Source organism: Triticum aestivum, chromosome 4D (genome assembly GCF_018294505.1).
Source record: "Triticum aestivum cultivar Chinese Spring chromosome 4D, IWGSC CS RefSeq v2.1, whole genome shotgun sequence".
In the NCBI taxonomy this organism is placed as follows: Eukaryota; Viridiplantae; Streptophyta; class Magnoliopsida; order Poales; family Poaceae; genus Triticum; species Triticum aestivum.
The window spans coordinates 510,363,146-510,386,290 of NC_057805.1; the positions used below are offsets into that span (position 1 = coordinate 510,363,146).

The window sequence follows — 23,145 nt, forward strand, 5'->3', positions numbered from 1 at the left end:
TCAACACTCCTTGGTTTAGGCAGAGGGTCCCCTCTAATAGCAGTTGGGTGGTGTCGATGTGACGAAGTCCAGTGTTTTCTTTAAGGTGGCCTATGGTTGAATGTCGTCATTGGTCCTGGTTGAGTCTTCAGGTGGTCCAGCCTCTCCTGTGCTTCCTCTCGGCTGCATGCTGGAGGCGTCTAATTGGGCACTTCCGGTGCTTGTTAGAGTGTTTGGCTTGGTTTTCCATGCTTTCTTTGATCATCTTGTATGAGGATTTCCTCAACACCATAGATCGTTCAGCCAAGCGGCCGAAGTCCGATTTGTGATAAAATGCTTCTATGACAGGCTTGTTACGAAGAAACAACTCAAATAATATTCATTTCCGGGGGGGAGGGGGGTTAGGTAATAATCTTTTCTTTCGTATATTTTTGCATGTTTTCTATATGTATGTTGGAGCAAATTTTTGGAATCTGGTCTCTGGTGTGTCCAGTTTCTAAAACTTAGTAAAAATCTTATTTTTAGTTCTCAACTTAATAAAAACGAAAATAATGCTCGTAAGTATTTTGATAAAACAAGCCACCTCATCAAATTTCCATTAAAGCAACCGGCAATTGAACTTACAAGAGTTTTGAACCAAAAGGAAGCTAAAATATTACAAGCATGAGCCGCAAATTTCTTATAGCACACACCAGAAAGCAACAGAGCAGACCAACGACTCCAGGAAGCTACTTTTGCACATTCAACTTTCACATTTAAATCCTGTGCACAATCGGGCTCCAACCATCACAATCGGGCTCCAACCATCGCATACTTCGCATGTATTGCAACATAATCCTAAGTGTTCAACCCTAGCATCAAACATATACTGCATTACCAGATAATCATGTATTGTTTCCTTTTTTACCTAATAATCTCTTGTTTCAGAACAAGGGGAAAAGAACCCAAAATATTGATTTTTCAAAGAGAAATACGAAACATTAGAACCAAAAAAGCATATCAGATCATATCAGTGTGATAAAAATGATATTGTCAATTATTCAGAAGGTATATATACATTCACTCATTACAGACACAACAATGGGATGACATATGACCCATTTATTTTATAGATTAGGATGCATATCTACAAACTCAAACATGTCCTTAATTTGCTCACTGCCGTGTAATCAGCCAACATTTCACTTAGTTGTGGTTGTTCTCCCAGAACTGAGCCTGGAGCCAATCTATTGTATTCTTTTCCACCTGAAATGCCTTGGCAAGAACATCATCGGATATTTGTGGGTCTGACCCAAACACCGCATTGGCAATTGTGATAGCCCCTGGGTTCTGGCTGCTGAGCGCGGCAATTGCAACGGCGGGCTTGTGGGGGTTGGGGTTGAATTGGAAGTGGATGAGCCCCACGGGGAAGACGAACACATCACCTTTGTTGAGCACCTTCGAGAGGAACTTGTTTCTGTTTGGGGCGGGCTGGTTGGATGTGACAAAGCCAACGTACAGTGTCCCCTCGAGCACCGTGAGGATCTCAGTGGCGCGAGGGTGCGTATGTGGTGGGTTTTGACCCAAGGGAGCATAGTCGATGCGCGCAATTGAGATGCCGAGGGTGTTGAGTCCAGCAATCTGCATGACGTTGATCAAAGTGACGTTGGATCCAACCTTGTTGGTCACCCTAGGCTTGTCGAGGGCGGCTGCCTTGAAGAAGTCATCAGCGTTGACCTCCATTGGGTTCTTGCAAACAAACCCATTGACACGTACTGGTGCATAGAAGAGATTTATAATGTAAGCTTAGGTATTAGAAAGTGGTTTGAACATGCATATAATTTTCAGAAATTCATTTCAACATATGTATTTGGTGGTGGCAGGACGAGAAAGCAGGAAGGAAGCAGTACCTGGTGAAAGCATGTCGGCGACACAAAAGTCCTGGAGAGGGCCAGGGTCGGAGGCAACGGCCTGCCATGAGACCAAGGCAAGAAGAGCGGCGAGGAGAAGGAAGGAAGGGGAGGATGCCATTTGATTTGAGCTTCTTTCGCTCTTCTTCTCTTGTTTTCCTGTGTGTGAGTGATGGTTTGAGTATGCAGGGGAAGCGTGTGTTTATATTGGCGCAACGAGCAGTGAGAACCAGTGGGCAATGGACATAGTCAAGTGGAAAGGAGCAACCCATAGAAATGGTCTCTAGCTGGTGACTACTAGATTATTTTGCATAAACTTTTGAGACGTGGTCAGCCATACTCAAATCTTTGATATATTGCCATCAAGTTCCCTTTTAGTATGCCTAAGGGACACATTTCCCCTTTAATAATTCATACATAAAGAAGGAATAGGTATGAGTAACAGTCTGGATTGTGTCAAGTATGCCTGGTCAAATTTGAAAACTGGGCACGTCAATCCATGCATGAGTGCACCTAACACAACTATTATATGTAGCAGCCCCTGTTATGATCAAGTCAATCAGATATGTATCATGCCTGGTCAAATTTCTCTCCAAGTGGTCGAGTACTTGCAGCAAGAAGCGACGACGACGACACGGCGATGGAGAGCAGGAACTTTTCATCTGATCTTAACTAGAGTGGTTGACATCTTCTTGCAAAGAGTTTTCATCATGCATGACCAGTTCAGTGCATAAATCTAACAATCTAGTCCTGAGTGAGGAAGGTTCATGACCAGTTTTGTCATGGATGTTCAGGTCCATGCATGTTACACAACAGACATGGCAGCCTTCTCTGGTTTACTCCAACAGGAAGGAGAACCGGAAGCTACCTACCGCGAGGAGGAGGAGCGGGAGCGCTGCTGACGGGTGTAGTCCCAGATGGCGATGGCGGCGCTGACATGTACGTTGAGTGACCGGACGACGCCAAGCTGCGGGATCTCGACACACACGTCCACCGCCTCCTGGATGATGTCCACCGGGATCCCTTCCTTCTCCCGCCCTAGCACAACCACCGTCTTGGCCGGGAACACAAACTCGTCTAGCGCCACGCTGTTGGCCGTCTGCTCCAGCCCCACCACCGTGTACCCCTCCGCCCGCTTCCTCTGTAAAAACGCCCTCACGCTCTCCGCCGGCACCTCCACCATCGGCACCCACTTCTCCGCAGTCACGCTGATCAGCCGGAACTGCTTGTCCTGGACCACCCCCATGTCCCCCACCGCCAGCCCGCCAGCCCTGAATATCTCGCACGTCCGGGTCAGCCCCGCCAGGTTCGGGATCCGCTCCACCAACGACGCCACCACGATCAGATCCTGCCGGCTCTGCCTCACAGTCTCCGCCGCCTCCTTCCTTGATTCCACCGCAAGGTTGAACGTGTCGTCGTCTTCCTCCATCTCGAAGAGCAGTCGCGAGATGTCATTGTTGCCCATGACCGCACCGTTGCTGCTCGCTGCTTGCTCCGAGTCCCGGTGGGGTATGATCTTCTTCTGGAAATCTTGACTGGCTACTATCTTCTCTTCGGTGCCCTCCTCGTGTTTGCTCACCGCCAGACCCTCGTTCTTGATTGTTGCTGAATCCTTTATCATAGAATGCCTCAGCTCCTCCCTCACGTCCTGATGGTACATACAGCGAAATAATTAGGGGGATGCAGTTTCAAGCAACACAAGAAGATACCTCAAGTTCAAAGTGCTTACATTCAAAAAGTTATTTACTCGCTCCAACACCGACACTGGAACACATTCAAAGCCAGACGACTGCATAAAAATACAGCATATTCAGAATTATAACAGAAATGCCGAAAGGTTCAGTGCTGCATAAAAAAACATAATAACGTCCCTAGAATCCTCCATGTTACTCATTTCTTGACAAAATGAACAGTGGCCTTAAATTTCTTGGGGACAGAGAATACACGAACCTCAATGCGAGCTGTAAATATTCCCGGTGGAGTCCCAGATATATCAGGATCAAAAACATCAAGGAAACCTTCGATTGAAACTCTTAGCCTGAAATCAAAACATATGAATGATGCAGACATTCAAGATGAAAATTATATTAACACCTTGAGGATCTTTTCTAGATTTAGAAAAGGAAATCAAGTAGGGTATATGAGTTGACAGTACAGGTATGGGAGGAAAGTTCCTCACTAGAACTCCTGATGGTACATTGAGAGAAGTTTTAATAGGGTGATGCCCAGTATATAGCTTAGCTAATAAACAAAAGAAAACAGAGTATGTGGATGTACCTTGCGCAGTCGGTATTCTCTGCCAGATACTTTTTCAAATCTTGAAAGCACCTCCTCTCGATGGATGGATTTTCTGAGCTTTCTAGTTGCAAAATATGCCACAACTTGGAAAAAACAGTGTGGACAAGTAGCTGTGGTACAATATAGATCTTCAGTCGACTAGTACAATATAACGCTTGAGAAAAATGTAGCCCCGCATAATTTTTAAGTACATAGTTTTACCTGAGTGAAACTACGTAGACTGTGATGATGGGATGTTAAAAATGAAATTATTGGAGGAAGCAGTTGATTAAGATGGTTTCTCTGGACAACCAGCTCCCCTGAATGGAGGATTACGTTTGCTGCTATAAAAACATATGAAGATAGTGCCTGCAAAGAGGAGATGCATAAATATACATACCAAAATGGAAAGACATCTCACTAAATGTTCACCTGTTGTCGCATTCCGTGGTCATGAAAAATAGGAACAAGCTGTGCTTCAGCCTGCAAATAATAATCATCAGAAAGGTCAATAATTACAGACAAGGAGATTGTACTGACATCTAAAGAAGTGTGTAATGGTCACACAGATCAACAAGCATTGACATGAAGGAGCTCTCACCAGTGTTGGAAATTTTAAGTAAATAAGTATAGCAAACGTCTCCAAGTACTGCCGGACAGCAGGTAGGTTATTTCTCTGCACAGACAAAAGTGTGTCATTTGACCTTGCACTGCAGTAAAATAGCAATTATGCATGGAAAATAAATTGATCTCTAAATGTTCTAGATCCTTAAGAATTTAAACTCGAGACAGGTTTGATTATATACAATTGCATAAAATAGAAATTATCCATGGAAAATAAATTGATCTCTAAATGTTCTAGATCTCCAAGTAGATATCTAAATGTGCTAAATCCTTAAGAATTTGAACTCTAAAGAGAAAACTAAGACTATTCGACCTGTTTGAAGCAACCTACAGAAAGTCTAGATATATATATTATATACAATTGCATAAAGCAAAAGTGCAAAGCACATAAGATTAAGAATATCCTTACGTAAAGACAGGTGTGAACAGTAGATGTCACTTCCTCAACTATGTCTTCCTCTACATAGTGTGACAAAACACATATCATCTGCCACACACGAACTTTGCGCCTATGTACCTGATAAGATGGATGTTTCAGAAATATGGCACAAAACAGCAAGGTTTTCGATACAAAGAAACATGCTTACACTGCTGTATTTCTTGTAAAGTTCTTTCGAGAGATCATTGTCATTCACCTGTAGAAACAGAGCAAATACAAAGCATCAGAAATCACTCATTTAAGTAGGACTTCAGAAGTAAGTATGATCGGAAAGTTTGTAACATCAGACAAGTTTCAGAATCTGGTTGTATGTTGTACAGTTGCTAAAGTGGTATTTGACACATCAAAATTCATTGGAAATATGTACAAAGGCATCCAATGACTTCGACACGGTATAACCATACTGGTTATCAAGTAAGAAACAATGACAGCATACAGAAACTTGAGACAGCATTGCATAAGATGGCAAATCCTGGCCCATAGATAGAACTTAAGTCTGAAAACGGTACCGCTGAATCCAGAAGTTTAAGTAAAAATAGTTTGCCACATTGAAGAGCTTCTTCTGTCTCCAATTTGCTCTTTTCTTTGATTTGCTTCCATAGCTGATGAAATAGAGCAGCAACTGAAACACGGGCATACAATTCTGTATTAATGAACACCTGCAATAACATTGGCAACACATTTAAACTGTAAGTTAACTGCTAGGTTGGCGATTTAAAAGAAAGGAAAAGGTTCAAATTATTTCACGCCATTAGTACTATAACAGTTAAGAAATGAACAACAGTTGAGAAAAGCACAGTAATTATACTGATTAACTTATGAAGGTAATATATGTATGTCTTGTACCCCAGGTTTCAAGGTTTACCTCTGTGAATTCACAGTCTGGACTTTGCGCTAGCATGGAAACTTCAAATCTTGCCTCGTGATTTTCAGACAGTTCAGCTTCAAAATCTTCATCGAATGCCACTATTTTAAGTTGTAAAGAAAGTTAGAATATACAACAGCATATCACCAGGCCTTATTACAAAGGCACGAGCGGGAAGAAGAAGACGAACTTAAAAAAAACTACTAGAAAATATATTGTATAACATACCAGATCCATATAATGCTAATAGCTTAAGTTCCTCCATGTAAAATCTAAGAGTTTGGGGGTACATCAACCATAGACCACTCAGGTGCAAAGCTGCCAGGCGAATAGTTCGAGGACTCTTTGAGCCTTCATTAAGAAGAGTCTCGACAAACTGGAAACCAAAAAAAGAGTTACAGTGGTACATCACGCCTTATGAGTTATAACATGCAAAAAAGTAGTACTAAAAAGAACAACGTAATTATCCATTGACAAATTACATAAAGATCTAATGTAATCTTTGTTACAGAACAGAACAAGGCCAAGCTGGGGAACAGGTGAAATTGAGGTGATGAAATTTGTTGACCACCACTTCTGTTACAAAGCATTCTGGTGTTCTCCTGATTCCCTCTAGCACAGGCCAGGCTTTGCAGTCGTTAGGTTTCATTTAGCCATTCATAAAATATATAACAAGAATCATATGAAGAGAAGGCTTGCCAGTGAAAAATAACTAAAAGCGTGCCTAAGTATTATACACAGGTCACGCATAACAAAACAGTGCTACTTTAGCAGAACAGGCAACGAAAAGACACACAGCAGCAGCAGCAGCAGCAAGTAGGCATTTTTATTTCTGCGAGCCCCTAATTAAAGAACAAGAATATACTGTCAAGGCCTCCTCTATAGTTTTCAGCGGGGGGGGAAAGGAACAAAAAGAATGCGTTAAGTAAAAAGAGAGTGACGTAATGCAGAACGCATGTCAGAACTGACCCATTTCAAAGGTCCTGGCCCTTTTTCATTTGTCTGGTGCATTTCCAAATTGGGAAAGATTGATGGGTGCAATATTGCGGACAGCAGTGCAGCAATTGGTGCGACCCTGCGTTTATTGCAGCTAAGGTGCAAGAGCCAGGAAGACTTTACCAATTGCATCATCATCTGCAGCAAATAAACATGGGGTATCAATGCCATAAAAACAAGCAGAAGTTGCCAAAAGAAAACTTGCCCCATACATCCAAAATTCTATGGCGTTTCACATTTTAAAACTCGAGCTGTCAAACATTCCAACTTCCTAACTTTGACTGTTGATATGTTAAAAACTATTAAGATTGTTCATGAAAATATGGTACCACTGGGTGTGATGCATAAAGCCAACCAAAAAAAACATGTGGATAACTTCTAGTGTAAGCAGCAAGGGTTTAGACATTAAATAGCTATAGTTGCACAAAAAGGAAAAGGCACCACAAATAGTACCTCATAACTGATGCCCAGAGAGGATAAATTTTGGCGACTCCTATTTAAGTGTATAAGCCCCAAAACAGACCTCACGCATCTAAGGATGGATACAACAGAATTCTCGCCAGCATTTTCAAGACTGCAAGGATTAAAAATAAATAAGTGAAATAGAAATGAAAAGATACATAAATAAGTGCCTCAGAAAATAAGTTGAAGTATTTACAGAAAACAATATAAAAAGAAACAAAGCAAAATATAACCATGTTCAGACTTTAAACATAACACCAGTATCTATTAGAAAAAGGCCAACTGAATGCTATTATGCACTCCTTTAGATAACTTGGGTACTGAATAAGTAAAGAAGTGCTATAAATATTCATGAAATTAGACTCGGGAAACAAGTACTGAAAATGTTGCAACTATCAACCATGCTATAGGTAAAGAAGTAGTGAGTATGGTTTTGAACATTTCCACAGGCAATACTCCCATGATTGTTTACCAACTATACATAAAGAATAAAGAAGCTGCAAAGGAATGTTATACTCGCCTTTCAATAATATCAATAAAGATGGACTGGAGGGTTGAATCTGAATAAAAGGAACCTGATGTCTTCATCTGAGATTCATTCTCATCACAGCAGCTAGAAATGGATAAAAGGGAGTCTACACAAAGCCACTAAATCAAAATCAATAATTAGGAGTTGTTTGACTAATGTAGTTTCTACAGAACTGAGCCATGCACATTACAAAGGGAAGCAAGAGCTATTCTCACCTTCCAACACATTAAAACAGCTCGTCTGCTTCGTGTTAGGACTCCATTTGTAAGGAGATTGTTTATATTACCAAGAAAAGTGGTCGCCAGAAGATCCAATGATAATATGATGGTTTGGTTTGTTTGCTTTGTTTCCATGAAATCCAGAAACTGAGAAAAGGGAGCAGTAGATAGAGCTGCTAGAACATAAGCTAGAGCTTCATAAGCTGCCAAGTGAAGTTCAGCTCCAATCTTGTCAAGGAGAAAAGCATTAATCAGGCATAAAAACTTACATAGAGAAACTGCAAGACACTGAGGAATAAATATTCAGCCAAACATTAAAAAAGCAACCAACCTCAGTGGCATAAGTACAATGCTGGATCACTTCCCAACAGAATTCCCAGAGGAATGAAAATGCTGAATGAAAAGAAACATCAGAGGTGTAGTGGTTACACCATGAGACAACAGAACTAACACACCTCATAGACCAAATCTGTGAAATGTTACAATAGAAGTTAGCAAAGTTATATGATTAAATGGTGGGCACTTTAAAGCGAAGGTAAATGTGGTACCCTGAGCCTCTAACAGGAGATCTAGCCACCCCTATATTACTTTTTCCAGAATACAGGCATGGGGGGGAGGGGGGGAATTATCAACAGTTGTAATATTATTGCATGGTTCATACAGAGAAGATGAACGCAGTTTCTGATCAAATGAGCTATTGAAGAATATACACACCACAGTTGCAACTTGCAAGAGTTAAGTTTGACGACATTAGCATGGTTCAAAAGAACAGTACAAGAAAAATGTGTGTTTGATTAGCACAGTGACATGGTAATCCCCTGTCAAATCAGCAAATTCTATTATATCCCTGCAAAGAAATCTTTGTATCTTATTTGCTGCATAAGGTAACACTATCTCTGGAAGACAACATGAAACATGCTAGATGGGGCCTTTTACAAGCAATAAATATAACCGGCCAGATAGCTAAATGCTATAATCTCAACTAAAATTATTAGGAAGGGACGTACACACTGCAACACTGAAGAGGTTATAGAAGTAGCTAAACGACGCTGACTCGGACCTCCAAGCCTTCCTTTAATAGAACATGGTAAATCCATGTTGTCTGTATTTTTTAACCAGAAAACTGAGCAAGATTGCTTGCTGAAGGCCACCATATTTTCCTACAGTAAGACACAGGAAAGATAATATAAATAAAGGCCATTATAGAAAGAGTCAGCAGTTACATTTTATAGAAAAACAGGTTACCAGAACTGAAAGCAATGATTTTTCAAACATCTGAGTGAGAGCACGGTGCTCTAATCCATTTGTCGTATCTGAACCTCCACCGGCGATGGCGTTATTTTGGTGAACAAGCTTTTTCTGTCTAACTTCAAGCTCCTCGATCAAGCATATAATGATGATAAAAAACTTCACGTCAGCACATTTTCTCGTTGAAGAATGTTCAGAAAGCTTGTTACCACATTTCTCCAGGAACTGCAAAAAAAGGGGAACAAAAGTTAATTTCAATTACACAAGAGGAAAAACATAACTTCAATGCAGAAGTAAGTATCATGGGCTACTGATAGGCGACAGACCAGACCAGCTATACATTCAGCTTCCAGAAATGACATAATACAGATACCCAAAAAGAACCTATTTGCTCCATAGCAATGTATGCTTTCTAGAGACATAAAAGCAGGCGACAAGCCAAATATACCGTAAATATTTGCTTGAAATGATGTTCCTCTGAGGTTACAAGAAGAAGGGTCCTAGCCCACCTCCGTGCTTCAGCTTCCCATGCACCCACATCCTCGTCATCATATAAATACGACCCCTCTATGCCTGTGTGCTTCATGAAGGTGGTCGGGAAATCAATAAGCTCATCCAACAAAGTGTTCCTCTCAGAACATTCTTTTTTCTGAAGAAGCCATTTCTGGACTGTACCCCTCAGTGGTCCTACAATGAAAACGCGATGCGAAACAAAGAATAAGATGATAATAGAAGCAAATATAACTGTTTAGTTATCCTCAACGGATTATAATTTCAAAGCAGATGCTGCAGACAAACAGTTTGCCATTTTTGTATTTTGTATGTACCTACCAGTAGAATCAGTACACTCTCGAGGTATTGTAGAAATGAAATTAAAAAGCTGATTGAGTGGAATTTCAGCTGCACTTGTCAACGATGCTACGGCTTTGATAACCTGTTCACAAACTGCATTTGACTTCAAGTTAACAATTTGATAATGCATTGCTTAACACTACTTCCAAATTTCTTCCAGTAGAAAGATTTCCAACCTTTTAGGCGATACTTTGGATTAAAGTGGTGTTTACTCCTCTCACTAAGAATCCATAAGGCATCTAAAAAATCCACAGTATTGACTGCTATAGATGTATCTCCGTTGCATTTGGCCAATTCGTTTACAGCAGACCCACATGGTAAGTCATGTGTATCTGACTGACAAGCGCATGACGCAATACAGAATGCAAGAGTCATTAGTCCTGGTCGGCCAAATGAATCTTGTTTAGCAGCAGATGCCAGACTCCAAACCAGATGTAAACGCTCACTGACAAATAAAAGAAAGAGAAAAATAAGGTTTCAGAAGGACACTGCCAGAAGCCAGTGAAACTATTGAAAACAAACTAAACTAAAGTTATGTGTAGCATTTGGTCACGCAATAACACAGATAGTCCCATTTGATATAGTAACAAGTTCAGATAGGTCACAATATGATTCAACATATGTGAATCCTTGCAGATGTAGCATTTAAGCATAAGCTCTATCTAATTATGTTGCCCGAACTATACTGCACATATGTATATTGAGTACACAGTAACCTTTCAACCAAACAAATACACAATACTGCAAAAGTCAAGTTTAATGCTCCCTCCGTTCCAAAATAAGTGTCTCAACTTTAGTACCAAACAAATACACAATACTGCAAAAGTCAAGTTTAATGCTCCCTCCGTTCCAAAATAAGTGTCTCAACTTTAGTACAAAGTTGAGACACTTATTTTGGGACGGAGAGAGTACTCATTATGATACATGTTGGCACCCTTCAATTAATGTAAAAGTTAAACTATAACAGAAAGTGTTGCACAAGTAAACTCATTTACAGAGTCCAAATTATCAGCTCTCATATATACAATAAGAGAAAGTACGACAAATCCTGAAACAGGCACAAAGGGCAGTAGTTATCCGAGAAGTAGTACCGTATCGTCAATTTCCGGGCATAATTGCTGAAAAACCTCTCTGCACCTTTTATGGCTTCTGAATTATAGACACCACCGACACCTACAAATAATTTAAGCATACAGCTCAGCTCAGCATGAATGATCTGTTGAACAGTGTGCCATAAGAAAGCAAATATGCCATAAAAAAAAATCTGATAAGCATCATGGATCACTAAACAAGGCATGTGGGATGTATTGCAATGCAAACAGTGAAATGTAAAATAATTTCCCAAGGACAAAATCCATAACTAAGAAGAGAGGAACTAATCACATGCAATCAAGTTACCCAAAATGCTAACAAAATTTTAATCCAAATCTGCTGCAAAGGAAAACATAAACAAAGAAATGCTTCTTCAATGATTTTATCTATTTCGTTCAAAAAATTGTACTTCCGTATCTAAGGAGGTCCCTGAAAATTTACCAAGAGGTAAACTGCACTGTAAAGTGCAAAGTAAAGCACATATTTGAATTCAACAGAATAACTATTGAATGAAGTGAAAAACAAATGAACTAACCAAAATCCTTATGATGAACTACATCGTTCAAACCACGTATGAGAGGGCCAAGAACAAAGCCTCTAGGGACCATTTGGGCGTAGCCTTTGTAACGTTCCCATTCAATATCCAAAAAGGATTGCATTACGAGGCACCGCACTGCAAAGGGCATTCATAAAAGCAGATTAAGCAACATTCTAAACATATATGCCATGTACATATCAGTGCTGACCTTGAGGATTATCCTGAGTAAACCCACGCTCCCACAGTACCGTCATCCAGTTGAAAATTCCTTCCACGGATTCCATCTGAGCATGAAAAGCTCTGTATGATGTGTGATTCAAATAGTCACTCTGTGGGGTAGACTCAAACAATAACAGTACCTGAGCATTATTTTTAAACATGTTAGGCAGTTGAAGCAAAGAAGTGTGTAGTAATTGATTAATCTATTGTCGTGTTGTCACTAGTACTGACTACTGAGTGAAAATTAGCTACCTATAAGATTTAACAGATATTAAATTAAGTATCGCAGGCAATTAACATATCTTGCTGTGAATAGTTTGATAAGAGAAACATGCAGAAAGGAACTAACCTGGTGTGTCCAGGCTGCCTCAACCAAATGTGTCCCAAACTCCTGGAGCATCTCATAGAGTAACAGAAAGACCTTCCATCGGTCTTGACCACTTGAACATTGTTCATCTGATTGCTTGATTTCTTCAACACCTAGGGACTTGGCCTCTTTGTTAGCCCACCTTTCTTTTTTTGTCACAGCGGCATTTGATTTGTCTTGACCAGGCAAAGCAGCTGGGCTCCTGCCAGAGCATCGCTGGCTCCCATCATTTCCAAAAGAAAATATGCTTAGCGATGTTTTCAAGACGTAAAAGGCCTGCTTCCTTACTGAAGAATCCTTGTCAACCTGGTGTGTAGGGAGAATCAAGTGTGTTACCCCCCATGTGAAACTTGACAGCGTAGATCCAAATTTTGGTACAAATAGCAATGTAATTAACTACTCCCTCCGTCCCACCAATAAGACGTTTTTCCAAGCTGTTTTAGCTTGCAAAAACGTCTTATATTGTGGGATGGAGGGAGTAAATGGCTTACCAGCCCCCTGCGTAGTTCATCCCAAAATTCAGCGACATTCCTTAGATCAAAGTTCTGGACCTCGTCAGCTCCTGGGATAGCACCCTGATGTCCCGATTTCAACACCGAGAAGTACAGAGAGAGTATATCGTACGCATCCAACCGCTCAGGGCGGCCAAGAGAGAACAGAGAGACACAGGAGTTCCAAATGGACTCCAAGAAACCAGACCTGCGTGCAGGGGAACGGTTAGCGTGAGCAAACAATTCAAATTAACAAGTTCCCACAGCACTGGAAAGAAGGCCAACCTAGATAGCTTAAGCTGGACCGCACCGAACTCGACGGTGACGCAAGAAACATCTGCTAGTGAAGTCAGCACAGGCTGCAGGAGGGCCCGGGTGGCGCAGGACCGATACTCTTGGCAGAGGTCAAACATCTTGAGCACCAGCCTAGACATGTCCCAGGTCAAATTCCGCACCAATGCATCAAGCGAAGCGTCGGCGCCCTCCTCATGGGCCTCCCTTCTCCTCTTCAGCGCGTCTCCCAGCAACGACGCCAGGAGCGCGGTGGCCCTGGAGAGCGGCAGCAGCCCTGCCTCCCCTGACAGCCCATCATCCGGGGCGACAGCATCCCAGTGGTAGCAGTACACAATGGAGTCGTCACCGTCATACTGGTGGGTGGTGGGCAAAGCCATCGCAGCAGCGCAGGACCGGACGCAGAAGGGCAGGACGGTGGCTCCGAGCAGGTCCCAGGACCGGGCGCGGGAGACGGCGTCGCACATGAGCGCGGCCGCCTGCTGCTGGAGCCGGCTGGGCTGGGCGTCCTCCCGGCGGAGGAGCGGCAGGAAGACCCTCCAGAGCAGCGTGCGCAGGGCGTCCCTGGGGTCGTCGCCGAGGCGGGGGAGCAGATGGCAGAGCGCGGCGGCGTGGGAGAGGGCGGCGGCATGGCCGTGGCCGCCGTCCTGCACCTGCAAGGAAGACGGGGAAGAGAGCTGAGTGGAAGCTTGTGGGGACGGAAGACAGAGACGCTGGGGGAAGTGAGCGGTACCTTGGGGAAAGAGTCGAGGAGCGAGAGGAAGAGCTCGGAGGGCGAGGCGGAGGAGGGGGAGGAGGAGGCGAGGACGCAGTCGACGACGGCGGCGACGGCCTCTGGCGGGACGGCGCGGAAGCAGCTCTCGAGGGCGGCGAGCGCCATGGCGGGTGGGTGGTGGCGGCGCCGGCCGGAGGGAAGGGAGAAACCAAACCAAAAGCGGTGGTTTTGGAGAGTTTGGGCCGGGCCGGGAAAATCGGCTGCTCTACTGTCGTGCTGCTTCCGGTCACAAACACCTCTTTCCCTAAATTTGCCTAAAACAAACTTCTTTCCCTAAAAAGACACCTTTTCTCTTAAAAATACTAAAGAAATATAATAACGTCTAAATCATTACTTTAATGATCTATAAACGTTCTTATATTTCTTTACAAAAGGAGTATTTTTCTTACAAATAAATCTACACCTACAGGCGATGCCATATACTCCCCCCGTCCCAAAATATAAGATGTTATTACATTCGATATGGGACAGAGGAAGTACAATGTAAGATGCTTAAAGAGATGTTTAATAAAATTAATTGTATTTTTCTTAAGCCAGTGTTTATCTATATATCACGATTCACGAGTGTCGAAGCAAGCATAAGCACCGGTGCTTAAGCAAAAAACTGATTTTTTTTTCTCTAAACACCTTTTACACACTCATTCATATGAACGAATCCACACATACTCTATCCATATGAGCACCTTCGAGAGACTAGTCAGTGGGTCTTAAGATTAACAAAGTCACTGGAAGCACCTCGCTATCGACGGGAACATCGCCTCCCCTGAAAGAATATTCTACCTTCATGAGACATCAAAGCATCAAACATGGGTTTGATCCTCCTTAAGCATATTGCATTGTACAAGGCCTTACAGACTCTTCTCAGCTAATCCCCCACCACCACACACACATACTAATCTCATCCTCTTAACTACAATTCTGTAGATTTCCCCTTAAATGTACCAAAGCTCTCTAAAAAGGTTACAAAGACTTCTGCCAAATTTGCCCGATTTTGAATTTCATGTATTGAACTTTGTCTTCTGAAATACATATATTTTCATGAACGGTGGAGCATGTTTCAAAAATATTTGCAAACAAACAAAAGATTAAACCATCTGAAAAAAGAGTTGGAATATTTGATCTGATATCCACACCAATACACTTTTGTATTGTGAATCAAATATCATTAACTACTGTTGGAGAAAAAAAAATCTTCATGAAAGGTAAGAAGAAATCCCAAAAACTAGTGACTCGTTCTTTTTGTCTTGTGACATATTATATACTCCCTCCGTCCCAAAATAAGTGTCTCAATATTTGTATGCATTTCGTGTTCTATTTTTTCCATTTAAAAGTACAGTACAAGTTTTGAGAGAACCAGATCATTTTGTTCCAGAGCTTTTATTCAACTCTAACCTGCTCAAGCCAAATTTATTTACAGCATCATTAAGCCAGCTTTCCTAAGAGCGATGACATATTTGCCATTGGATTTGGATGGAATTCAATTACCCAATTGTCAGTCCTCCTTACAATGTGATCTTGATTACACTACCAAATAACCTAGCCCTACTCACCTAACGAGTACAATCTCTGAACACCCATAGTTCACAAGAACTCCTCTTCCAAGAGCTCACTTCACCAGACCAGTAGAGTTTGATGCTATGCTATGAGATCATGCTTGGACACTTGGCATCCAGAAACTCCTTGAGCGTGCGCGCGCCCTTCTGGCTGCCCATCAGCTCCGCCAGCCTCTCTACCGGTAGCAGCGCGAGCTCCGCCAGGCTATTGCATCCGTCCATTACCGCTCTGTAGTTGGAGTCCGTCACGCCAGGGAGCCTTCTCAGGAACTCGATCGCGGATGTGTTGTAGTTCTCGGCCCTGAAAACGCAAATTTTTACCATTAACCATAACATATCATCAATAGTAACTATAATATCTGATTTGCCACATCCAGATACACAAGTTAGTTTTACCTCACGTCGTCTTCCACGACCCCATCCTCCGACGGCACGCCCACCCTCATCGCCTTGTTCTCATCAGGTTCATCCTGGTTTGATTTCAGCGACATGAATATATCCGCTGTAGCGTGCAGGCTGCGGGACCACACGATGCGAAGCCGGGGGAAATGCAGGACTAGCAGTGACAGCTTCGAGATTATGTTTGTCGGAGACACGTCATCCCCAACTTCGCTTGCAGACTACAAGAAAATGAGCACACCAGTAGTAAGCAGACCATCAGGTGAAACCAACAATGAATACTGGACTTTGTTTCCCATGGAAATGAATTATGATTTGCTCATACAAATAGGACAACCCTTTGTGGAGACCATCTGAATATGACAAATTAGCATGAAAAATACCTGAAAGGAGAAGCTCTTATCTTGCGAGAACTCTATCAGAAGCACTGGGATCTTGTAATACCTAATCATGGTTTCAACTTGGTTGTAGAGACGACCAGAAGCAAAGCTTTGGTACAAGTCTGCGATACTTTTTCTTTCAACACATATCAAGGGAGAAAGAACATAGTCGCCAACTTCCAGGGTCACCGGAATGATCCGAATACCCTTCTGGTGCAGTACATTGGGAAGACTGCTCATGAACTCCCGCATGTCTACAATAACCTGGAAGAATACAGAGCTAAAATTTTAGGAATTCAGCCAGTAAAAACACGACATATGGTTCCTTCATCAAAATCAAAATAGGGATCAGTAGTGTCACCTGCATATCCTTCCCTGTTGGCTTTCTACCACCTGCCTTTCTTGTCAGTGAATTCTGAGACAAAAGAGGCTCCGGTTCATTTGCCGGAGTTGGTCCAATGCAACGGCCACTCTGAAGAGAAATAAGACAGACGTGTCATGTACTGGCAGAAGAGTATGAAACTTCCATAAAGTCTAAGCCAGCATTTTCTGCCCATGCAAAGGTGGTTAGAAGTTAAAATAAACATCATATCTACTTGATTAAACCGTAGGAGACATTTCATCAAACCATTATACAGCATCATTCACATGGTAAAAGGCCAAGCAGAAGTTACTACTAGGGTACACAATCTTCTATTGATGGAGAGATTCAACTGAAACACCACCTGATCAACAGGTATCATCATCAGGGACTTCTGTCTGATCAACGATTCAAATGCTTCATTTTCCCGGCGGATGCTGGACTCGAACTTTTGCACCTCAGAAGATTCCTCATAAAAAAGAAAGTAAACTCTCAACTTCTTTGATGGGTTTTCTGCCTTGTAAACCTCAATTTCTCTGACAAAGGTCATGTCTGGATGATAGACAATAATTACAGATGGTTTCCATATGTCTAGTACATGTTGATCACTGTCTAGGGCATAAAACTGCACAGGAGGTAGCATTTTGGCATCAATCAAGTCTTCAGCATTGTCAGGGGTGGAGGCTGGAGCAGGAGCATCTTCGGCAGACACCTTAGAGACATTAATGTCAGACTGTTCATCTGTTTTGCCTGATGCTTCCACATCAGTACCTTGGCAGCTATCATTTTCTGTAGTACTTCTATTTTTCCTTTTACTGGCTTGTCTCTTTGTCAGGGTTTTCTTTGGCACCCTCTTTCCTTTTCCCTTTACAGAACCTTTCTTGCCGCAGCTGGGAACTGAATCCTCCTTGGCATCTGCTTCCTTAGTTAAATTACTTATACCAGAGGCGGCAGCAAGTAAGGCATTAGTCTCAAGCTTGCTAATGCTTACTGGCCCTGCATTCTCGTTCTCATTAGACCCTGTAGGAAATTCCCCATCCAGGATACCAAACCCTTTTGGTTGCTGAGATCGTTTCTTCTTCTTTTTATGTAATCCAAACAGCTCGGCTTTCCCAAGCAAGTACTTCTCCCACTCTTCTCGCATAACCTTGTTAAAACAAGTTAAAGTGTCATGAAGGGTTCACATGGTTAACCTGATAAGTTTTAGCTAGTAAGAAAGAAGCTTGCATTTAAGAAGAAATAGATACACATCTGCACAAAGGCAATGAAAATTAAATAGCAACTGTGCTACTAGATTGATCTGACTGCATTCAAGACACACTGCAGTTACCTGCTGGGGACTTCTCGATATGCATTCCTGCAGCTGCAAGCATGAGCGCTCATCTTTGCATGCTACTAAGACTATGCCACATTCATTATTTTCATCTTCATGTACGACACCATCTCCCTTTCTCTGTTCTTCGGCTATCTCTTGCAACAGTTCCTGCAAAGATGTGTGTAGGATATCAGGTAAAAACATTTGTAATAGAGGTAAAGAGTGCCTAGATGATAAATAATCTACTTGAACTATGTAGTAAGTAGGGAGTTTAAAATATAAAGGAGTTTTCTTCTGAGTGCTGCTTGAAAGAAAACTGAGAAACAAGAACGGAACCTCTCACCCGTAATACTTTCCATTTTGGTGCTTCCTCCAGAACCTCCTCCAGTAGATAGGAAGCCTCTGCATTTACCTTCTGAGCGTCATCCTTGTTAGGAGCAGAATCCTCATTTTCTGCAGGGCATAGACCATCTGTTATACTAAATGTTTTCTTTAGAATGGAAAACAGAGTATATGAATGGAAACCAAGGGACTAATAATCGCTACCAGTTTCTTTTCCTTTCTTGCTACTACTGGGTGTCACCTTCCTCTTCTTCGTTGGCGTGCCCTTGGCAATTGAAACCCTTGTGCCATCCGGTCTCACAATCTGGTAAACACGCCTTTTTGCAAGCTCAAATATCTTGTGGCTTGATTCAGCCAACATCCAAACCGATCGAACGCCTTCAGACACTCTCAGAGTGTCCAGATACTTCAAGTATGTCACGGCATCATACCTAGCCATCATCTAAAGAGCATAAAGAGGATGCCTGACTATCCATTGGTGTGCACAATTTATGGTGTAGACCAAACAAAAAATGGCGGTACGGTGAGGGTGGATTACTACCTGCCAAGGTAATCGAGCAGTTTCCGAAGCGTCCTGAGGTCGGCGACGAGCTGCTTGGTCTTCTTGCCGAGGGTGTGCCAGATGGGGTCGAGCTGCCTCCTGACAATCTCGTCGAAGGACTTGAAGAGGCCCTTGTCAATGGTGAGGTCCTCGACATCGACCTTGTAGGTCCGCCGGAGCTCCTTGAGGCAGGCGTCCATGGCGTCGAGGATGGCGGCCTGGATGCCGACCATGGGGTGCGTCATGGGGACGCGGACGTCGACGACCTCCGGCGGGGAGCGCTCGAGGTCGGCGGCGGCGAGGACGTGGAAGCGCGGCCAGAGGTGGAGGCGGCGGATGTAGAGGCTCTTCATGGTGCGCTCGGCCTTGGCGAAGCCGGCGACCATGGCGTGGGGGCGGTCGGAGAAGGCGTAGACGGGGAGGAGGCGGTGCTGGCGCAGGAGGCGGGCGATGAAGGCGTCGGCGGAGGTGTCGGAGGAGCGGTGCGCGGCGAGGAGGAGCAGGGCCTGGACGCGGGACGGGAGGAGGTGGGCGGTGAGGAGGTCGGCGGCGAGCACGCGCGGGGTGAGGAAGAGCGCCGCGCCCTCCCCGGAGGAGTAGAGCGCGCGGCGGTGGGCGGCGGGGACGTCGGAGGCCACGTCGTGGACCTGCAGGAGCTGGGATTCGACGAGCCGGCGCCGGATTTGGTCCTTGAGGGCGTCCGGGGCGGAGAGGATGAGGAAGCATCCGCCGCCCCCGCCGCCGGAGGAGGATGTGGATTGGTGGTGGAGGTGGAGGAGCGTGGCGGCGAGGGAGGCGAGCGGGATGCCGGAGGAGACCACCAGCAGCCCTCCGTTGGGGTCCTCCAGGAGGTCCGCCACCGCCTGCTCCTCGAACGGCAGCATCGACGGCGACGGCGGCGGCGGCGGCGAGCTGGTTCCGTTCGTCTACTATTGACCGCCTCTCTACTTCCCCTTCCACGGCGACTCCCCCCTTCCTTCCCCTTTCTCTCCCTACCGCCTAAGGCCCGTGGGCCGCCTCAAATTTGGGGCCTCCCCGGCCCATCTTCAAATATCTTTTTTTTTCTCAAAACTTACCAACATTCAAGCTATTCCCAAAAAAACATTCAAGCTTTCTATCACAAAAAAACATCAAACCAAACATTCATCATCAACAGGAAAAAAAAACATCAAGAAAAAAAGGCAAATTTTCTTCTGTAAAATGGCTTGCTGACGGGCACAGAAACCACAGGTGTAACAGTTCTCTTCCAAACCTCCTCTATTTTCTTTCTTTCTTTGTTTGGACATGTAATTTTGTGTTCTTATCTTTTGGCACTACTGCTACATCATGTGAAAGAAGAAGAAGAAGAAGAACAAAATCGCTGGCGAGCTCAATAGGCAGTCGCATTGCTTCTTCTCTTCACCTTGATATACACCGGGTCCTTCAGCAGCCTGACGGTCACACCGCTCCAGACGTCTGTGCTGGCGGGGAGCATCGACATCTCCTCGGCGATGGCCATGTCCTCCGGCACCACGGACCCGAACACCGTGTAGGCGTCTCTCCACTCCGCGTGGTCAGCTAGGCTGATCAGGAACTCTGGCCCTGACCCAATCCACGCCACGGACCCCCTTCTCACGGTCAAGCACCCTTCTTTCGGCATCTCCTTGAAGGCCACGCCGTCGACTTCCAGTGTCCCTTGCAGCAACGCATAAGGTGGACCAAATGCAGCCTAGTCGCACATAAAGGAAAAACCATCCATCATTAGGCCTACAGTCCTTACCAACACGTAAGTCCAGAAACACAGATGTGACTTTGGACTCCCTCTTATGCAAGAATCAAGATGGCTAAACAACCATAGACACCATACATTTTTTACGTGGTCTCCTTTCGCATCCCACAGGTGCCCACGGCCTTCGGCGCGGTAGAATCTGCATCCGGCGCAGTTGTGCAGGCGCAATAGCTCGATGAAGTAATCCACAGAATGGGGTGCACAATCAGGCAGCAACTGGGTGCAATGGGAGTATATGTATTAGAGAAAGGGACAAGAATGCAGTATATGATACCGTGGAAAACAAATTACAGAATATTTCCAGTCAGCTCAAAGTACAAGCTGCCTTTTCAGTATTAAGATGAAGCACTGAAATGGCTCATCCAGGGGAATAAGCTTTTATTATGACTAAATACGAATTGATGGGAATCACGAAGACAGAATTAGCTACTCCCTCCGTCCCATAATGTAAGACCTTTTTTTGACACTAAACTAGTGTCAAAAAACGTCTTACATTATGGGACAGAGGAAGTATGTGAGAAAACGAAATGTATTATCAGCTACACTGGTTAGGAGCCTAGGCTAGCAACAGAACAATCACTTAGAATGGATGTTTACTTGGCATATTCTTGCTGGGAAACTATTTGTAAAAATAAGAGCCAACCGATAAATGAATATTTAGGAATATAAGTCCAAGCCAGAGAAGCCATTGATCTCATGATATTTAGAAAAATCAGTTGGTGGGGCTCTGCCACAATTGTTTCCCCATTTTAGAAAAAGGGAATCCGTATGGCAAAGCATTTGTCTCGATAAGCCGAAACAGCATTCTGTAAACTCTGTTTAGCACATACGACTTTAGCGGCTTGAAAATATGCTCGTAAGTAATCAAACACTGTAAGTGTGAATGCCACTCTAGCATCTTCTGGTTGTTATCAAAGGATAATCGAAAGGCCTAAACACTGAAAGTGTTCTAGAAATGGTCCTTCAACACTTTAACAGATTCAAAATATTCTTGGGCCAGCTGTAGAGACAGAGAATAGAACTTACTTGAATGCGAAGCGTGCCGGCACTTGTTTCCAGCCCCACGATTCCCTACATTAAGTTGCAGACCTTTGATTATCGATGAGATTCATACCAGGGAAGATCATAATAAGAAGAATCAGCTGACATAGTTTCTAAACAAAAAAAAAATTGGTTCTTCTTTCTTTTTAATCATTCCAGCATATGATGTCTGATTCTTCTTTCTTATTTAAGCATTCCAGCATGCGATGTTTGATTCTTCTTTCCTTTTGAAGCAAAGAATATACCATGCAAATATTTGTCTACATTGTAGGGCTGCACCACATACTCAGGCAGCTGAATCGAAATTTCATCGGCAGAACAACTCATGACATACTATGAAATGAAATTCTGTGGCTCAATGCCGACGAAGATTGCAGTTAACAGACCTGTGATGATTTCCCGAAGACCAGGCCGGAGGTCCACATGACATCCTCCCCCCTCGCGATTACAGAAGGGACCATGGCATCGTTCTGCTTCTTCAGCCAGCACTGCAGTCGCAATTGGCGCAAGCGCTTGATAAGACGAGGACGCAGAAATATGTACAGAGGTGCAGGGTAGGGAGCCGGCGAGGGACGGGGCGTACCTCTCCGAAGCGGTTGCCGCACCTGCGGCGGTCCCCGCAGAAGACCCAGGAGTCGCAGCGGCGGTGGGCCCTGCAGGAGGCGCAGCAGGCGGCGGCGGAGGGCAGGCGGTGGTTGGAGCCCCAGTTGACCGCGGGGCCCCAGAGCTCGAGGCCCTGGATTCCCCCGCAGCGGCCATCCGCGGCGGCGGCGAGCGCGCGCGCGGCGCCGGGGGAGGAGAGGTAGGCGGCGAGGGCGAGGGCGGCGAGGAGGAGGGCCAGGGCGAGGGTGGCGAGGCGGCCCCGGCGGCGGGCGTCGGACGGCCTGCCGCCGCGGAGGGCGGCGGGGAGCGGGAGGGGGAGGGCGGAGGGAGGCATTGGACTGGCCGGCGGAGAGGGGGAGAGGGATTTTTGCCCAGTCGTCGTCTTCACGACTGAAGCGTTGATTTCTCAACAAGGGGAAAAAACTGTCCCGCTCCCTCCTACCGCTACACCAGTGCTTGTGGTGGACCGGAATCAGAGCTGGCCAAACGGGCTGGCCTGGCCCGGCCCATAGTAATCGTGCCAGGCACGGCACGACCCATGGAGGCACAGTTAGTAGGTGGGCCGTGCCGTGCCGACCCGCACGTTGCGCCTACAGGCCCAAGCACTGCCTAGTTAGTAAATGGGTCGGCCCATGCTAATCGTGCCAGGCATCGGACAGTCCAGGGGGGGGGGGGGCTCGTTAGTAAATGG

The 23,145-nt window shown here is 44.5% G+C and overlaps 4 protein-coding genes across 4 annotated transcripts; all 4 read right to left on the reverse strand.

The window, feature by feature from the left end:
* Positions 1-988: 988 nt before the first annotated feature.
* Positions 989-2,067, reverse strand: LOC123099173 (germin-like protein 8-11). Its single transcript, XM_044521336.1, has 2 exons — positions 1,869-2,067; positions 989-1,733 (listed from the first exon to the last, which is right to left on the reverse strand). The coding sequence occupies exons 1-2, from the start codon at positions 1,987-1,989 to the stop codon at positions 1,165-1,167; spliced, it is 690 nt and encodes a 229-aa protein (XP_044377271.1). The 5' UTR covers positions 1,990-2,067; the 3' UTR covers positions 989-1,164.
* A 138-nt stretch (positions 2,068-2,205) lies between these two features.
* Positions 2,206-14,358, reverse strand: LOC123099174 (uncharacterized). Its single transcript, XM_044521337.1, has 29 exons — positions 14,110-14,358; positions 13,371-14,029; positions 13,086-13,293; positions 12,577-12,900; positions 12,217-12,367; positions 12,006-12,143; positions 11,470-11,551; positions 10,555-10,823; positions 10,358-10,471; positions 9,975-10,213; positions 9,524-9,751; positions 9,286-9,438; positions 8,610-8,747; positions 8,276-8,506; positions 8,052-8,179; positions 7,523-7,643; positions 7,043-7,207; positions 6,302-6,449; positions 6,074-6,174; positions 5,718-5,867; positions 5,357-5,404; positions 5,179-5,286; positions 4,747-4,821; positions 4,578-4,628; positions 4,368-4,514; positions 4,146-4,276; positions 3,819-3,906; positions 3,598-3,657; positions 2,206-3,516 (listed from the first exon to the last, which is right to left on the reverse strand). Exons 1-29 carry the CDS (start codon positions 14,254-14,256, stop codon positions 2,737-2,739), a joined length of 5,382 nt encoding a protein of 1,793 aa, XP_044377272.1. The 5' UTR covers positions 14,257-14,358; the 3' UTR covers positions 2,206-2,736.
* Positions 14,359-15,604: 1,246 nt separating this feature from the next.
* On the reverse strand, positions 15,605-20,017 carry LOC123099175 (DNA repair endonuclease UVH1). The gene is made up of 9 exons (XM_044521338.1): positions 19,043-20,017; positions 18,706-18,932; positions 18,503-18,612; positions 18,175-18,327; positions 17,209-17,991; positions 16,845-16,955; positions 16,487-16,747; positions 16,101-16,324; positions 15,605-16,005 (listed from the first exon to the last, which is right to left on the reverse strand). Exons 1-9 carry the CDS (start codon positions 19,924-19,926, stop codon positions 15,792-15,794), a joined length of 2,967 nt encoding a protein of 988 aa, XP_044377273.1. The 5' UTR covers positions 19,927-20,017; the 3' UTR covers positions 15,605-15,791.
* A 193-nt stretch (positions 20,018-20,210) lies between these two features.
* LOC123099176 (uncharacterized) lies at positions 20,211-22,809 on the reverse strand. The gene is made up of 5 exons (XM_044521339.1): positions 22,435-22,809; positions 22,238-22,339; positions 21,837-21,881; positions 20,889-21,026; positions 20,211-20,750 (listed from the first exon to the last, which is right to left on the reverse strand). Exons 1-5 carry the CDS (start codon positions 22,786-22,788, stop codon positions 20,412-20,414), a joined length of 978 nt encoding a protein of 325 aa, XP_044377274.1. The 5' UTR covers positions 22,789-22,809; the 3' UTR covers positions 20,211-20,411.
* Between the last annotated feature and the right edge of the window lie 336 nt (positions 22,810-23,145).

Coding starts and splice junctions, on each gene's coding strand:
- LOC123099173 (XM_044521336.1), bottom strand. CDS start 1,989: ATGGCATCCTCCCCTTCCTTCCTTCTCCTCGCCGCTCTTCTTGCCTTG. Junction 1,734..1,868: donor CGCCGACATGCTTTCACCAG/GTACTGCTTCCT, acceptor TCTATGCACCAG/TACGTGTCAATGGGTTTGTT.
- LOC123099174 (XM_044521337.1), bottom strand. CDS start 14,256: ATGGCGCTCGCCGCCCTCGAGAGCTGCTTCCGCGCCGTCCCGCCAGAG. Junction 7,644..8,051: donor TTTATTGATATTATTGAAAG/GCGAGTATAACA, acceptor TAATCCTTGCAG/TCTTGAAAATGCTGGCGAGA. Junction 4,277..4,367: donor GTCTACGTAGTTTCACTCAG/GTAAAACTATGT, acceptor ATTGTACCACAG/CTACTTGTCCACACTGTTTT.
- LOC123099175 (XM_044521338.1), bottom strand. CDS start 19,926: ATGCTGCCGTTCGAGGAGCAGGCGGTGGCGGACCTCCTGGAGGACCCC. Junction 16,956..17,208: donor TGATGATACCTGTTGATCAG/GTGGTGTTTCAG, acceptor ATTTCTCTTCAG/AGTGGCCGTTGCATTGGACC. Junction 16,006..16,100: donor GTCGTGGAAGACGACGTGAG/GTAAAACTAACT, acceptor TTGCGTTTTCAG/GGCCGAGAACTACAACACAT.
- LOC123099176 (XM_044521339.1), bottom strand. CDS start 22,788: ATGCCTCCCTCCGCCCTCCCCCTCCCGCTCCCCGCCGCCCTCCGCGGC. Junction 21,882..22,237: donor TCTTCGGGAAATCATCACAG/GTCTGTTAACTG, acceptor AACTTAATGTAG/GGAATCGTGGGGCTGGAAAC. Junction 21,027..21,836: donor CCGGCACGCTTCGCATTCAA/GTAAGTTCTATT, acceptor CATTGCACCCAG/TTGCTGCCTGATTGTGCACC.